The sequence below is a fragment of the Penicillium manginii genome (genome assembly GCF_028828005.1).
Source record: "Penicillium manginii strain IBT 31320 chromosome Unknown utg000007l:1.0-2284322.0:1.0-2285126.0, whole genome shotgun sequence".
Taxonomy (NCBI): domain Eukaryota; kingdom Fungi; phylum Ascomycota; class Eurotiomycetes; order Eurotiales; family Aspergillaceae; genus Penicillium; species Penicillium manginii.
In genome coordinates, this window is record NW_026643108.1 from 1120590 (window position 1) to 1137488 (window position 16899).

Consider the following 16899-nt stretch of genomic DNA (forward strand, 5'->3'; position numbering starts at 1 on the left):
GTCGTGGAGTAAATCCATTATAACCAACATTCGATGTCTAGTATTTGAACATATTCTATTAGATAAATTATTCTCATGGGGTATCAATAATATCAACAATATCCAGTCCAATCGCTAGACAAATTACCCCGATTGACACCTTTGTCGGTCCACGGGGGTGTGGTATTTGCGTCCGCGGTCTGCGGTACCACTGGTAATCCATTGAAACCAATTGGCCCGCCGGGGTTCGTGTTAGCGGACGGGATTCCAATATTTGCAAAGTCTAGTCCGGCGACCGGATCCAGTTCCATCAGCTCATCGGAGACAGGGAGGTGTTGTCCAAAGACAGCGTCCCATTGGTCCCAGTCGAAATTGAGATTCGGGTCCACCATTGAGGGCGGGGTCGACATGTTCATTGGTGCAGGGTTCGGAGATAGGGGGTCCATGTAGAGCATCCTCGGGGACATTTCAGTGCTTGGAAAAGGCGGTTGTTGGTGTTGTTGGGGCTGTGGTACGGGGATTGTGGGTTGTGCAGTGGGGGGATAGATTGGACGATGGCGAGCGCAGAGTAGATGCAATCTCCGGGGATGTTGCTGCAATGGGGGATGTTATGCTTGCTGCAGGTGTACTGTACTGTGGGGCTGTGGCTGAAGCAGCGTACTGATTCGTGGAGGATGGCTGAAGAGAGTATCGAAGGAGACTGGGCCTGCGAGCAGCCGAGGATGCCACAGGATTTGGGAGGATATGGGTGCGGGTCATATTGTAGAATGTTCGATTGAAATCCATCAGTTGGCGATCTGGCGGAGGTGGTGGCTTTTGACTTGCACCAGAGGCAGCTGGGGATGATGGATTTGAGTATAGTGGCCCTCGCATGGCATTGAGCTCTGGGGCTGGCGATGTGATGCCTGCCTGGATTTGATCTTGTTCAGTCCAGAGCATCTGGGGATTGAGGCCAGCCTTCTGCCACGCCTTTTGACGGAGACGGCGAATCATATCCCATGCCTCGCGGCCACCATCTTTTAGCGGTCTTTGCGTAGAAACACCATCCTCGCCACCTACCACTCCTCCATCTGGCCCAGAGAGGGCCAGGATGCGATCGATAAAGGCCCGTGATCTAAATGCCTCGGGGCTATATGGACGTTCGTAAAGGTCGATGAGCATGATCCTAGTCGATGTTAGATGAATTTAATAACATCAATTTGCAAATAACTTACATCGTCGCGTGCATCGGTTGGTGATTACTTTGAATGGTTAGCTAACCCTTTCATCTGAACGGTTTGCTACAAAACTTACCCTGGCCAACTCCACTGAAATGGTTGGAAATCCGGATCTGTGGCGAGCTGAATGAACTTCTCCATAAAGCCGTGGCAATGACGAAGAGCACTGAATTTGTCAGACAGAGCACTTGAAATCATTCTCTGGAGTACGCACCTTTGCCGTGCTGCAGGCCATATGCGGCTGCGGGCATTCTTTAGAAAGGGCTGGTAGGCGACACAGAAAGCCTAGAAAAAACAGTAAGGTTCTAGATCGGTTGAATACTCGCACAAATGACGAACGAACCTTGTCAATATAGAGTGAAAGAATGATACGCGCCCATTTATGGAAAGACACAAGAACAGCAGAATGGTACTGTTCAGGGCATCCATTCGGCCCCTCGCCTGGAAGTTCGCTTTCACCTGAGTGAGATTCCACAGGAGACTTGGACATGGAAAGTGCGCGCCCGGTTGAGACGGATGTACGGTCTGTGATATGACTTTCGGGTATCCTGCCGACAATGGAATTCAGCTTGAGCTGAAGATCCATAAGGATTGTTTTTAATTCCTCCATATCTTGGCGAGTGACAGGCTTTGTGCCAAGTTGGATTCGCAAGATTCGACGAATGGACCCTGTCAGCTCTCATTAATATCATCTCTGAGTTCACTGCCAGCGGGAGGTATGAGAAACTTACAAGCCATGATATATTTGCCCCTCGCGGTGAGATAGAATACGTTCACCATTGATGGCCCACCACAGACAGTCGGGTCATCGGGATTGTCTGGTATTCTCTGCTTGGATGTGACCAACTGCTCATAACTCTCCGCAGCTGGAACTCCCAGCATAGTATCTTTTAGTTCGCTTGTCTGTCGCACATCCCAATAATTTTCATCGCTAACAAGTGGAGGCAGTCCACTGGACATTGCCACCACACCGTCCATGTGCATTATGTGCCACCATAGCCTCCGTCTATACTCTGCTTCGCAAGGCTCGATCCCAAAGTTAGCAGGGTCTCGGTGAAGCCCCATCGTCTGCGCAACACGCATCGCCAGACTGACGAAAAGACTGCTTGTCAGTGGCTCTTCCTCTTTAGATAGGATCGTCTGGACAATCAGATAGGCAGAAAGCCCCTGAAGAGATGGGCTGCGAGGGAAAGATATCTTCGTCAACCACCTCGTCACCGCCTCGCTGTACATTATAGACAGTGCATCTCGTGATGACGTGTTAAACTCAGCCTTGATCGTTCGAATGGAGACCGTGACGGAGCCACCATACCAAATTGCGTAAAGAAGAGGAATGAACGACGGGATCGGACATGCCTCCCCCGAGTAGCTGCTATAATCGTACCATTTCCAAAAGGTGTTGTACAGCTTGAGCACCGTCGGCGGGTGGATGACAGGACTGATGGCATGCACCCCAGACATGAAGCCTTTGTACAGAATGTGGCTTTGCCGTCTGGTTGGAATGTGCTCCAGCATTTCTGGTTCAACAGCTCTGTCGCTCATCGATGGGGATTCACCAGAAGGGAAAATGATAGACTGTTGAAATGAGCCGACGCGGGAGCCAGGTGTAGTCGGAGGTGGAGAGCTGGCGAGAGAGCCTCGCCATTGTCTCCTATTCCCAGCACTGGGGTCGTTGAAGTCGTCGTTTGGGAGTTTCTAATGAATTCATGTCGTGTGATCGATTTTGGTCTCTCAACAGTTGATTGAGGTCATTAATCTAGACGGATCAGCGGTGCTCCGCTCGCAGTCAATAGTTGGCATCTGTTTGACGTACCTCATGAGATATATACGCCCAATAAGTCGTCCCAACGTATCTGGTCGATATCGTTAGTGGCTGAAGGAATAATAATTTATCGGTGCTGCTTCACACTCACCTGGACCTTCCCCCATCATCCAGGCTTAGATGGCCTAAATTGAGGCTCCCAACTGGGTCCACAAGGTCTGTAGCCTGGCCTGATGGTATAGGGAATTCATCACCGCTCGACTCGGCCGCCATACGACGCGGGCTAGAGGGGCGAGAAGGTATTGGCCTTCCATTCCGAGCACTGTTTTGACGCACTTCCTCCAGGAATGATTGATCTGCCCCGAGGGTTGCCTGTCTCTCAGCGTCTTCCAATGGCTGTCCAGTACCGCCGATCTTCTCAATCATTGACATCAATTTATCTAGGCGATTTTCAATTGCGCGCGGGTCTGATTTATTCCCCTCTGACGACCCAGCCTGTCGCAAATGGCCGTATATAGATTGGAGTTCGTCGACATCTTCTTCCCATGTTCGCGGGGTCGCTCGGCGGCGCTTCACGCCATGGCCCGATCGGCCTGATGACTCGGGTACATTCGCATTCGCATTGGTATCGTCCCGCTTCTCGGATGAAACATCATACACGCACTCGGCTCCGGTCTTGATACAGTTCCCGCATATTGGGTGGACCTGACATTTCGTTAGCTTAAAGAATAGCTGGAGAAACGATTGGTGTATACCTTGTCACACTTGACCTTGCGGCGGCGACAAGTGTGGCAACTGTAGCTGGCGCGGTTGCGAGTGATCTGACGACCCCCGGCCAGCGGCGCCCGCGACGAGGCGGAGGAGAGATCCTGGGGATTTTGCTGACTGGGGTCCATCCCAAGAAAGGCTCAGCAAGGCATAAGGACAGAAGGGGACAGAAGGAGAGATTATGATTATGTTCGCGATTGCGATTGCGGAATTGCGGAGGGAGGGCGGAGGTTCACTGCGGGGGATGATGCATCATCCAATCAGAATCTCCAGATTTCGCCGGGGCGGTCAGGCTCAACTTATGGCCAACAGTATACTCTGTAGTATACTAGTAACTACGGATTAAATCTAATGGAAAGAAATTTATGGCATTTTAGAATGAAATCAGACCAATATTGCTTGTCTAAAACTTCTTCACTTCGAATATCAAAGTAATCAGAAATGCGTCCCACATTCTCATCGATTCTATCCTCCTGACTTCCAGTATACCTTATTCCGATATAATCATCATCCAATGTTTGAAATATTTCACGTTCAAAACTTACCAAATATCATGATTCGAATCACAGCCTTGAAGTTTCAGTATTCGAGGCCCAATAACGAATCTATCGAACTATTCTGCACCCTTTAAGTTCAAGCTCGGCGGTTAAATAGAATTGACCATAAATCAGAAACTGTAAATCGTATACCTAAATGATGGATTATGCGCAACAGAATTCATATTTGGAATATTTGAATCAACTCTCGAGTTCTAGAACAATCTAGTCTAGAAATTAGCCTGGATTATACTACATAGGTAACTGCGTAGGACCGTCACCTCTTTGCATTAGTCGTAGAATCTATAGATATCCAACAACTCATCAATATCCCAACTGGAATTCGGCATCGTACCTACAGACCTGTCCAGATCCACAATATGATCCATTTATTTCAAAATTTTCTTGGCTAAATACCTGAATTCCTTCTCTTTCAACCCCTATCCACGCGCCTAAAAGTCTCCGCCGCCAAGCCCGGCCAAGAGGCAACGCTTTACCTTTGGTCTCTTGGATCACTGCCCAGGATGGCTGCCTGGCACTGGTTTCAGGTGATTTTTACTATCTTGGCGAGCTGTGCCTCCTACCATATCTTAGCTCATTGGCCCTTCGCTGGCCCCGACACACGTCGGAATACGCGGTTCTGTGTGATGTACCGATCCGCTGTTCCTTGGTGCCGCCCTGGGCATCGCTCCGCCATCGCCAAGCGGCAGATTGGTTCTTGGGGTTTTGCATTCCACTCAAATTTCGCTCTCTTGGTCTTCTGGGCGAATAAATGAGTTGATGGGCAGGGTTTATTACTCTTTTCTCTCCCCACCGAGCGATATCATGTCTTTGTCCATTTCTCGACACTCGTTCATACCTCTTTGACAATATAGTCCTACTGTTTCTCGAGCTGCTATTCTGAGCCTCCGGTGCTATTTTCCTTTTCTTTCAATTTTTCTTTCCCATCTTCAGCTGTTGTCTGTTATATTTCTTTCCCTCTATTATTCCTTCATTGTAAAAGCCTCACGCCCGCAAATGGTCTCCCAATGGCGTATTCCTAGGCCTTGCCTTTGGCTCACGGGGCTTTGCTATATCAATACACATGTTTTAGTAGCAGGCATAGAGTTGGATATTGGCAGCGATGGTGCGTATATTGTATTTCCTTCTACCTCTCACCTGTTACACCTGCTAAAATTCTATCATAGAGTCGATCAAATCAGCCGCTAGCACGATAGCCCATGATCTCGTCACCTTCTACTCCGGTAACAATTCTGGTGATGTACCAGGAAATCTGCCAGATCCATACTATTGGTGGGAGGCGGGCGCATTCTTTGGCTCACTCGTGAATTACTGGGCATTAACTGGAGATACTACCTACAACGACATCACCGTCCAGGCGATTGAGCATCAAGCCGGGGAAAATGGCGATTTCATGCCAAAGAATCAGACCTATACGGAGGGCAATGATGATCAATGCTTTTGGGCACTTACTGCGATGGCGGCCGCGGAACGAAACTTTACCAATCCCTCTCCTGACACTCCAGGCTACCTCGCCATGGTTCAGGCTGTTTTCAACGAACAAACCCACCGGTGGGATATGACCGCCTGTGAAGGTGGCCTACGTTGGCAGATATACACTTGGAATAATGGATATGGCTATAAAAACACGATTTCAAATGGCTGCTTTTTTGACATTGCTGCTCGATTGGCTCGGTATACGGGGAATGCGACCTATGCCGAATGGGCCACCAAAACATGGGATTGGTCCAGAGCCGTGGGATTGATCAGGAACGACTGGCAAGTCTACGATGGTACTACACATGAGACAAACTGTACATCATATGATCGAACAAGGTGGTCCTACACGGCTGGTATTCACCTGCATGGAGCTGCTGTAATGTATAACTATGTGAGATTACCCTCAAAGCCCGCACCTAGATAGTGATGCTTGATATCGCTGACATCTCTATCACCATAGACCTCTGAGCTCTTATCGAAATCATTGGAGTCCACCAATTCATCCCAGTCCTCCAACTCTTCCGCTGTTTGGAAATTACGATTGGATGGTCTCTTGGATGCTGCCGATCACTTCTTCTCTAAGAATGAGTCCAGCAAGAATGTCATGTACGAACCCCCCCTGTGAATTGATTGGCAGGTGCAACGTCGATCAGCTCTCCTTCAAGGCTTATATGTCTCGTTGGATGGCGGATGTCACCCAACTAGCTCCCCATACCTACGACATGATCATGAACAAACTCCGAGTCACAGCGAAGGCCGCCGTCGCCCAATGCCAAGGTGGAGACTCTGGAACATACTGTGGCTTCCGCTGGGCCAGTGGTAGTTATGATGGAACAACAGGCGTAGGTCAGCAAATGGGTACACTAGACGTCTTGCAAAGTCTTCTCGTCGCTGAAATTGACGGACCGGTAACCTCCACCACTGGAGGATCAAGTGAAGGCAATAGTGGTGCCGGGACCGAGTCGGATGATACAAAGGAAGAGATTCAGTGGGACCACATCACGAATGGGGATAGGGCCGGGGCAGCAATTCTTACCGCAGCTGTGATAGGATTGATTGGCATGGCGATTTATACCATGTTGTCTTGATTTGTGCCTGTTTTATAAGAAAAAAACATCTTCGAAAATCCTTTAGAAGCCTTCGAAGCGACAACTTGGGCTAAAACGAATACAAAGATACTAAAATCCCGAAGGTAGATGGGAAATTTGATGCTTTGATACCTACTTGAGTAGGTACTATTACTAGTACTAGTACAATGCTTATTTCTGTCTGAGGTATACGCGCAGAGTTACGACACTTAAATGATCAACAACCTTGGAACATTGGAGGGCATGATTCAGAAGATACTAGAATTTTAAGTAAATCTATATAATATTGAACCTGGTCAATTAGGAGAGGTTGACTCCGAGTCTTTAAAGTCCAACCACGCTCTGTAATCAAGCGTGGGGAATTTGTTGCTCATCAAGTGGCCACTTTGAGATGACTGTTGCATCGCCGGTCAATGTAAGGGAAACTACTGCCGATCGCTCATTGTTAAGAGCCAACTCGTACTTCCCAGGATAAACAACACGGTTTCCCTGAGAATCAGTGCGGGCAAGGTTGTCAAGTGAAACCGGAATAGTCATCTGCTGGGAAGCATGCGGCTTCAGTCCCCCCCAGACGATCAAAGCCGACGAGCCACTTGTTTGGATAGGGCTTGGGACCCGCAGTTGTGTTTGTGAAAAGCATGGCTGTATAGTCTGAGAGGACACCTCCAGTGTTGGTAATGCCAACAGTATAGTTGAAGAAAGGAACCTGCTCGACAGTGTTGTAGCTTTGGTGAGTCCTAGAAAGTAGATCCAGAATGTCAAAAGAGCGCCCATTACTAGATTTCTTGGACTTGGGCAAAGAGGCCTTGAAAGTTGAGTAGAAAAGTCCATGGCCGAAATCATAGACCGGAGTGCCTGTATACCACATGTAGGTCTGACCAGGGTTCTTGCCGCCTGGGCGCAGAGCCATGTCCGTAGCAGGGAACTCTGTCGCATATTTGGCAGGGTATTGAGTGGTTGTCAGACGGCCAGCAGGAGCACGCCTTCCAGTGATGATATCCACGAGAGCTTGTCCGCCAGACTGGCCGGGGTAGCCACCCCAGATTAGAGCATTGACATTCTTGTTTGACTTGAGGGAAGAGGAATCGACTTGTCCACCACCCATTTGCAGAACGACTAGAGGCTTGCCAAGCTTGCTCAGCTCCTTCACTAGTTGGAGTTGGTTGCCGGGCCAGGTAATATTTGCTCTGTCCATTCCCTCTGCCTCGATAGTATTATCAATTCCACCAGCAAAGATAATCAAATCAGACTTTTTGGCTGCAGAAATTGCAGCTTGAAATCCTTCGGTGGTCTCTGAGGAGATATTTGTGCCGAATGCATAGTTGACATCTAGGTCCGAGGCCTTTAGCGCGCTCAGAGGACTAGTCAAATAAGGCGCAGTTGAGTAATAGTTTCCTTGCATCTGCTCAGTGGCATTTGCCCATGGTCCAACCAGTGCAACGCTGCTGGTGTTCTTCGCAAGAGGCAAGGTACCATCGTTTTTAAGAAGAACAATTCCTTCGACGGCTGCCTCGTAAGATATGTTGCGGGCGTCGGTCGACACGACATCGGACCATTCAAGGTCGCGGAATGGACTATCGCCGCCATCAAAATAGCCTAGGCGAACCAAGTTCGAGTAGAGTCTGATGACACCACGTTCGATCTCACTGCGGGAGATTCCTCCATCGATAAGGGATTCGTTGAGATAGTATTGATAGGAAGTTCCGCAGTCGATATCAGTTCCGGCTCTCATCGAGTCAGCAGCCGCACCAGAGACATTCGCGGCATATTCGTGAGGGTTGAAGACATTGTAGACAGAATCACAGTCCGAGGAAACGTAGCCGTCCTCCACAAATCCCCAAGTATCGCGAAGAAGGGTCTGAAGGAAGAATGAATTCGCAGAGCTGGGTACGCCATTGACGGCGTTGTAGGACGACATAACACTGTGAACCTTGGCATCTCGTACAGCAGATAGGAATTGGGGAGTGAAGTACTCCGCCAGGTCTTGTTGGGTGATATTCATGTCATTTCCCAATCGGGAATGACCATCCCAGTTCTCAATGTCATAGCCAGCGTAGTGTTTTGCCGTAGCGACCAGCTTGAGATGGTCAGGATCCACACCTCCCTGAATACCAGTGATATACTCATAGGCATAGGCAGAGCATAGGCAGTAGGCATCCTCGCCAGGTGTCTCCTGTCCACGGCCCCATACGGGATGGCGGAAGGAATTGATGTTTGGTGCATAGACATCCAGTCCATACCTACCGACATTATTAAATGCTCGGCCTTGTGTAGAAATGATATCTCCGATGTGATTGATCATCGTCCGATTGAGACCGGCCATCGTAAGGATCGGCGAAGGGAAGGAAGTTGCCCAGCTGAAGTCGCCCGAATCGGTGAAATTACCCCGGTCAAGCCCATGAAGGGCTTCACTCCATACTTGGTAGGCGGGTAAACCGAGTCGTGGAATTGCCGGAATATTGTTGCCCGTACTGTTCACCAGTTCCTCGAATGTAAACAAGGAGATGAGGGCCACGGCTCGATCGTGGGCATTGGCCGATTTGTCACAGACGATTGAATTGCCGAGGGGACCTTTGTCACAGTCGGGGAAGCTTAGGTCAATTGTTCCGATTGTTTGCGCATCAAGGTCGGGCTGGGCCTCGGTGGAGTAGTCCTTGTAGGTAGTGTTGGCCTGGCCCAAAATGGCTGGTACCAAAGCCGCCAGTACGGCGAGCAATCCAGCAGCGGGCATTGCGAAGATGGGATCTGAGAGAGATACTGGGCTATGAATCCCATTTGAAAACGCGAAATTGCAGTTTCCTTTATACCCCCTCACTTTGCTGCACATCGGCTGCTCCAAACCCCGTGGGCATCCCCGGGAAAAAACAGCTTCTCCACATTGCCCGACCAAGTAAGTCCCGCAGCCGATCCCGAAGCTTTGCCGGCAAGCTCGCCGGGGCCTACACTTGTGTGTGATTTAGCCTGAAGTCTTTTAACTTCGATCGATGTGGGGGTAGTAGTATGATCTGGAAGTTGAGTCAGGAGAGGGTGGGGGATGAGAATGGGAAGTACGGTGGAGCTGCAGGGCAACAACATCAGTCCTTGCGTAACACATCAATGAAATTCGGCGCAGAATTGAGGGATCTAACCTCTGAATGGAATGACTTTTGGTTTAATATTATTTTCAAATGGTCGAAGTCGTAAATACCTCTTTAATAGAGAATACAGATATACTCATTCCGAGAACGTCCGTTAAACGTGATGATGTGGAAAGATTGGAAATGAAATACATTCTATCTTGTTTCAGTTTGCTGCAAGCACGCATCCATTACTATCAGCTAGCTTGTATTTTTCAAGCACGTAATCAACATCCTTGTCGCCACGACCCGAGAGATTGACAAGGATCCTTTCGGATGGCGGGAGCTGCGCCGCTAACTGGATCGCAAACGCTAATGCATGTGCACTTTCCAGCGCCGGAATTATACCTTCGAATTTAGCCATTCGGTAGAATGTATTGACGACTTCCTCGTCTGAAATTCTTGCAACTGATAACCGACCAGCTTCATGCAGCATTGCAATCTCAGGGCCAACGCCAGGGTATGCGAGTCCCGATGCTATAGATGAGACACTTGCAGGCGTACCGTCATCTTTCTGAAGCGTGATGGATTGAGCACCGTGCAACGTGCCCGGTTTTCCATAAGACAGTGTCGCCGCATGTTGACCCAGCTTATCAGACGTGCCCAGAGGCTCAACTGCATGTAAAGTGACACAGGGTTCATCTATAAATCCTGTGTATATACCCATTGCGTTGGAACCACCAGCAACGCAGGCAACGACATGCTCAGGTAAACTTCCGTCTGCCATGGAAAGAAATTGCTCGCGCGCTTCTCGGCCAACAACACCCTGGAAGTCCCGAACAATCATAGGAAAGGGGTGTGGGCCAATGGCTGACCCAATAGCATAAAGCGCGTGTTTGTGTTGCTCGACATACGCGTTAAATGCCGAATCACTAGCATCTTTGAGGGCGGACTGGCCAGTCGATACAGACACCACGCGCGCACCGAGTAGCTGCATCCTGCCAACATTCGAGCTCTGCTTCTTGATATCAACTTCTCCCATGTGAACTTCGCATTCGAGACCAAAGTAGGCGGCTGCAGTTGCCAGAGCGACGCCATGCTGGCCGGCCCCCGTTTCAGCAATCAGTTTCTTTTTGCCCATCCGTTTAGCAAGTAGGGCAAAACCAACACAGTGGTTGATTTTGTGTGCACCGGTGTGATTCAAATCCTCTCTTTTGACGAAGATTTGGGCTCCTCCGACTTGGTTTGAGATATTTTCAAGGTGATGTATTGGCGTCGGGCGCCCCTGAAGTCCGACCCGCACCTTATCCAGAGTAGTCTGAAATTCTGGCGATTGATGAAGCTCCTTATGGCTGTTGGCCAACTCGAGCAGTGCGGATCGAAGTTGTGGGGGATAGTGATTACCGCCAAAGCGACCATAATAGCCCTCAGCGTCGGGATTGCTCTGGAAGTGAGAATTGATGCTCTCCGACATGTTGGCTTACCCTCGAGAATGGCAGAATGGGTAGAATCGGATGATGGATGAGGTGATTAGAACTTGCAAATCTGACTTGCCAGTGTAGCTAAAAGCAGATACTAGTAGTAATGAAGGCCAAGGTAGTAGAAGAAGTAGAGAGGACAGATAGTCCCAACAAGTCTGGTCAGCAGTAACTTCCAGTGCCCGACCTACGAGGGGGAGTAAGATGTTTTATATTTTAAATGTACGGAACCTTCAAGTTGGAAGGATCGAATCCTTCAGAGTATCTGGGGATGTCCCATTGGTGGTTGTTGCAACTTGTACAAAGTAATTCGTGTTCGAAGTTGAGAGGCAACTAACACTCGATGATCCACAGTGCACTTTCCGACCCGCCAACCCTCCTCCCGACCCGCTCAGCGTCTTATCTTTCGTGAGTCAAATGTCAGTCAAAGGGCGTCCAATCTCAATAAATCCCAAGGCTTGCTTGGTCTGCATTATTATAGTTCGAGGATTTTGGGCGGCTAGATGTCTCGAATTAAACATTTTAGGACTAGTACTAGTAACTTCAATTTGAATGTCCGACTGTACCCATCATGGTCTTACAACTTAAAGTATATGCACGAGAGAACCTTCAAGTTGGGATATTTCGATATCGAAACTTGAATTCTACCTTTGGAATTTGTCAGCGGATCTTGATTTTTTTTTGATCGCCTTGGATTCTTACCAATATACCACTAGTATAACTTAAGAAGCTCCATTCAGGCTGAACTGGGTGCTTCGGGTCCTGCGTCACTGCCCAGGAGGTGATTAGTAGTATTTGTGTCTCGGACCCCCTCATGCACACTATTACGGTACTAGGCTAGCTTTCGGAGTGCTCGGATAGTCTGGTGCAGGTGCTCCACCCCGACAGAGGCTCGTCCCGACAATTTCCCTTAACGAAGTAGTTATACATTTCTTGCATGATAAACCAGGGCCTAGCTATTTTAATTTTATCCTGTTTACCTTGGATAACAGCTACTAATACTCTTGGGGTCTAGGCTCTTTTTGCCAGAATTCAATACTACTCCAAGGTCGATCAGATGTACCAGTAGTACTGCTCAGTGCACCCCTCAAGTTTACCGTTCATTTCCAACGAACTTGCGGTTTATTCGGCCGAGATTGTTCAGGCAGTGTTATATTTGAAAATCAATTAAGCCCTTCCTTCCACCCCTGTTTAATATGAGATCTTGAATACCCAAGCCATCCGATCAGCTGCAACAACCTCCTTGCTTGGGAATAAGGCCACAGATCCATTGCTAGACTTTCTTGTTGGCACCACTTCACCATGCATTTTCCCACCCAATACAGTCACCTTGTCACCATTAACCCATGGAATGGGGCTATTCAAGATCAATGTGCTGTTCGGTTTGGAGAGTGCATGGATATAGAAAGCATCCCTCGAGATGGTGAACCTGACATTATCGCCCTCTTCTGGAGTGACAAACCAGTATGTTGTGTTGAAGATAGCCTCGGCATGATCCTTGATCCAAACACCAGCCTCGCGCAGGTTCCTTTGTTCGACGTCGATAATTGTTCCATTCGCGGTTGGGCCCACGTCTAGAAGAAAATTACCGTTCTTGCTCACAATGTCAATCAGGCCTGTCACAATGCTGCTGGCGTTCATATAGCTAGCCAGGGGGGTTGCGCGATTGTAGCCGTAACTATATGGGTCCATCCCCAGGCTGCTCTCCCACTTTCGAACTTGGACCCCATCGTACCGGGCATATTCGGGGGTGTCAAAGTCTCCTGGTAGACCACATCGTGCATTCATCACAACTTGCCGATTTTCCTCTGCTGCCTTGTTGAACCACTGTGATGCGAAATCCACAGTACGATTAGGACCACCGATATCACACCACATGATTTCGGTGCCCATCTCGGCCAGAGTATTCATTTCGGGAAGTATCTTATCCTCGATATAGTCGTTAAGTGGCACATACCCGGTGTACGGAAGTGTTTCGTTGGTGAAAGGATTGGTTGCATTTCCTAAAAGTGGTCAGGAAAAAGTTCGCATATCTTCGGTCGATCAGAAGGCGAGGATTAATACCTCCGGGCCAAGAAGAGAACCCATATTTTTTGTAGTCTGGATGAAACCATTCAGGTAGTGAGTAGTATACCGCACGATGCAAGTGTGGCTGGTACTTCTTGGAAGCATCAAACAGTTCCTATCGAGATGTCAGATTAAGACCATGCCTTGTTCGCTTATTATGCATCACACCTGTACCAAGTTCCGGTGCGGCGTCATGGCCACGGATGTTCGCTTGGTGATATTTTCTGGGAGATCAAAAAGAGCATATCCTTCATGGTGTTTGCTGACTTGAACAAAGTAATTGGCACCGGCATCGGCAAAAAGATCAACCCATTCCTTAGGATCCCACGCGTCCGCCGTGAAATTCTGAATGAAATCATCGTATACAAGTTCTGTCCCATAGGTCTTCTTTTGATAGTCATAGACATCAGTCTTATCACTAGGACCCTGACCAAGCCACCACCAATACCTAAAACTTGTTAGTAGTCGTTTCTCCTAGTGAAGGTTTGCCATCTGCTCACCACTCAGCGTAGTTCTCCTTCGATCCTGAATTGCCCCAGCCAGGCACTGAATAAACTCCCCAGTGGATAAAGATCCCGTATTTAGCATTATTATACCAGGTCGGGGCTTCATGGCTGTAGATTGACTCATAGGTAGCTTCGTACAGGCCGATTCCGTAGGATCCTTTGAAAGTATACTTCTGGCTTCTGACTCCTTCGCCTTCAATGACCACAGTGGCCGGACCTGAGCTTCCTGATTTCACCCCATCGCGATTGATAACCCCAATCTCTACTATGGCCTGATCGCCGGGCCCTAGGCGATTGATTACTCCGTGGGTCACTGTCTTCAGACCTGGCGACTCTATCCGGACTCGAACAGTGTTATTCCGTAGGATGAATGAAGACCCGATATTATTTACCAGGACTTCAATGATTTGAACCTTTTCCGTGCCCTCCATCCACTTTTGTGTAGAGCGAGCATACTGAGTCTGAAGCCTCGGTGCTCTTGAAATATCCTTTGAGGCAGGCAGAAGTGACAAAGAAAAAACGTGCAGTTTTGTATCCACTTCAGCGCCTCCAGGCTCGGTCGAAGACCCAGAGGAGGACTCGGGGAACGTCAGCGAAACAAGCTCTTTTGAAGAATCCAACCAATTAATGGTTTGGAAGATATTGGTTCGGTTGAAATTTGAGCTGTTTTGCGTGAGATAAGAGGAGAAGATCAGGTCTCCTCCAGCGGGATATGGCCAGCTCCACCATGCGGGGACAAGTAACGGGCCAGTTGTATTGCTACCATCAGCATACTTGGCTGTGACCGACCCAGCTGCCATTCCAGACTCTGATGCAGCAAGCATCTGATAACTGAAATATTTGGCACGGGGGACCTTGATCTCTTGTCCCTTCACTAGGACATTGTCGTAGCCAGATGCATTGTACGGAGAGAATCGATAATTAACTCCTCCATAGGCGAATCTCTCTGGTGGAATCTCTTTGGCCGGGTATGAGTCTGAAGGAGGGTAAGCATTAGAATGACGAGTCAATAATCACGGATTAGCAAAAGAACTCCCATACTTCCTTGGCCATCGAAGCTCGAATCGTTAGGACTCAACCCAAATGCACGGTTATTGAAGAATGGGCGTAGATCCAAGGCGATAGAAGTGTTGGGCCCGGATAGAGCTTCGAAGTCATTTTGTGGCTTGAATATTACTCCTTGACAAGTAGTCACACTGGCCAGAAGAACACTTGCGATACACCCGGCATTCAACATGATGGCATACTAGCTTCTGGATAGTGGGAGTGACAGAACTCGGTTCTCTGCCGATGATATATGGACTATATTTTGCTATTCCTCAGGAGTAACGGTGCCATTTCCCCGCATTCCTGCCAACCCCCCTACGTACTATACGTAGTTTACTCTCTTTTTATCGGGTAATAACTATCGGAAAATTACAAAGTATGTCTGGTCGGGTGAAACCGATGAGATCGGCGTGCGGAGGTGGCGGCGTTTTCGCCGAAGCTATCCCGGCACCATGCCATATCTCACCATGATCATCGCGGGAAATGTTAGAGCATTTGAGTGCCTGAAATTCTCTCATATGACTTCCATTAGCCAGGGCATTTCGGCTAAAGTCAGCATTGGAGGCTACTAAATACTCTGTGCGAAACCTTCAATTCCACCTGTTCAATGAAGACCTTCCACTGGTCCTCGCCAAGAATCCCACCCTGCTCGTTCATTTTCTCAGTACAATTTTACTCTGCTCTCCATGCAAGGCAACTAGGTCCTGAGAAAATTACGTCGAGTTGTTCGAGAGGACGATTTGCGGTTTCTGTTAAGTTGTTAACAATATATCGTCGGTGGGCTTTCAAGTTCATCCGAGATGATGCAACTAACCAACAGAAAAAAGGTAGATCGGCGCGAGCAGAGCGAGGTTAATTAACGCGAATAGAATAAAAACCCAGAATCCAATTGCTTCAATCAGGTATGGAATTATCAAGTTGAAAGTTCCTCCAGCAATGGAGAAAAGAAAACGTAGCCAGAGCAGCACCTTTACTTTGGCTTGCGAGAGGGAAAACTTCGGTGGGATATACCCAGCTTTGATAGAAGTTAGTTCAAGAGCCTTGCAAACTCAATCCAGGACCAAGTACTCACCAAGTCGTCAGCCAGGTACTGCCGTAAATAAAAATATAGATATAGAGAATAGCCGCGACTCCCGAACCATACTTGTTGGCTAGGATCGGGTCAGTCTCCGAACGTGATATTTTCTCGTGAGAAAGAGCACGAGAAAACAGGGTTGACAGACACTCATATTTTGGATCCAACCATCGCTAAGGTGAACTGAACAGCGACAAAGGCGCCTCGTGAATGGGGGTCTGCCAACTCTGACGTCCACACAGGTACCATTGTATTCAAATGACCACATCCGACTCGCGCGAAAGCAAACCAAGTGATATTGGTAGCCGAAGCCAACAAGGCCGCCCCGAGGATTCCCCAATGACATCCCAACAGGATTGTTTTCAGTCGTCCAATCGAGTCAGCGACGTATCCGATAAGTAATGCACCGATGGCAAATCCTCCAAACCAAAGACTAACGAGCCCGCTAATGGCGGCAGCGTCTCTGTCGCTACAACGGGCAACCCCCATCCGCTGCATGTAATCTGCATTGTTGTTTACTTGGCTCATTACTGCGGTGTCATAGCCGAAGAATAGAATTGCGCATCCGGCGAAGAGAAAGATTGCATATGTCATCGATTTGCCCTGTAATTTCATACATCTCGACGGTGAGAATCTTCCGGGGATATAGCGAGTAAACTCGGGTTCAGCTGAATAATGAATGAGCAGGCTGCAGATACCTTCAAGTTAGAGACCTGGGTCTGTTATATCAACTCACGGCGAAAGATAGATTGCTCATGGTTTGCCCGATCGGTGTTATTCACGCTTTGTTTCTCCATTGTGTTATGCCAAGGAGCCAAGA

At 48.5% G+C, this 16899-nt stretch overlaps 7 protein-coding genes across 7 annotated transcripts; 1 reads left to right on the forward strand and 6 right to left on the reverse strand.

The window, feature by feature from the left end:
* Window positions 1-92: 92 nt before the first annotated feature.
* On the reverse strand, window positions 93-425 carry N7533_010348 (uncharacterized protein; the record flags this gene model as incomplete). The annotated part of the gene is made up of 1 exon (XM_057106998.1): window positions 93-425. One exon carries the CDS (start codon window positions 423-425, stop codon window positions 93-95), a length of 333 nt encoding a protein of 110 aa, XP_056956215.1.
* A 22-nt stretch (window positions 426-447) lies between these two features.
* On the reverse strand, window positions 448-3854 carry N7533_010349 (transcriptional regulator family TF; the record flags this gene model as incomplete). The annotated part of the gene is made up of 9 exons (XM_057106999.1): window positions 448-1144; window positions 1194-1220; window positions 1273-1362; window positions 1411-1481; window positions 1540-1865; window positions 1928-2891; window positions 3010-3049; window positions 3110-3663; window positions 3714-3854. 9 exons carry the CDS (start codon window positions 3852-3854, stop codon window positions 448-450), a joined length of 2910 nt encoding a protein of 969 aa, XP_056956216.1.
* Window positions 3855-5385: 1531 nt separating this feature from the next.
* On the forward strand, window positions 5386-6850 carry N7533_010350 (glycoside hydrolase family 76 protein; the record flags this gene model as incomplete). The annotated part of the gene is made up of 4 exons (XM_057107000.1): window positions 5386-5392; window positions 5450-6153; window positions 6223-6368; window positions 6400-6850. The coding sequence occupies 4 exons, from the start codon at window positions 5386-5388 to the stop codon at window positions 6848-6850; spliced, it is 1308 nt and encodes a 435-aa protein (XP_056956217.1).
* Window positions 6851-7364: 514 nt separating this feature from the next.
* On the reverse strand, window positions 7365-9581 carry xlnD (beta-xylosidase XylA; the record flags this gene model as incomplete). Its single annotated transcript, XM_057107001.1, has 1 exon — window positions 7365-9581. The coding sequence occupies one exon, from the start codon at window positions 9579-9581 to the stop codon at window positions 7365-7367; it is 2217 nt and encodes a 738-aa protein (XP_056956218.1).
* Window positions 9582-10132: 551 nt separating this feature from the next.
* N7533_010352 (tryptophan synthase subunit beta) lies at window positions 10133-11380 on the reverse strand (the record flags this gene model as incomplete). The annotated part of the gene is made up of 1 exon (XM_057107002.1): window positions 10133-11380. One exon carries the CDS (start codon window positions 11378-11380, stop codon window positions 10133-10135), a length of 1248 nt encoding a protein of 415 aa, XP_056956219.1.
* A 1195-nt stretch (window positions 11381-12575) lies between these two features.
* N7533_010353 (uncharacterized protein) lies at window positions 12576-15194 on the reverse strand (the record flags this gene model as incomplete). The annotated part of the gene is made up of 5 exons (XM_057107003.1): window positions 12576-13387; window positions 13449-13566; window positions 13626-13899; window positions 13952-14933; window positions 14999-15194. The coding sequence occupies 5 exons, from the start codon at window positions 15192-15194 to the stop codon at window positions 12576-12578; spliced, it is 2382 nt and encodes a 793-aa protein (XP_056956220.1).
* A 1035-nt stretch (window positions 15195-16229) lies between these two features.
* On the reverse strand, window positions 16230-16876 carry N7533_010354 (low-affinity glucose transporter HXT3; the record flags this gene model as incomplete). The annotated part of the gene is made up of 2 exons (XM_057107004.1): window positions 16230-16747; window positions 16816-16876. 2 exons carry the CDS (start codon window positions 16874-16876, stop codon window positions 16230-16232), a joined length of 579 nt encoding a protein of 192 aa, XP_056956221.1.
* Window positions 16877-16899: the final 23 nt, after the last annotated feature.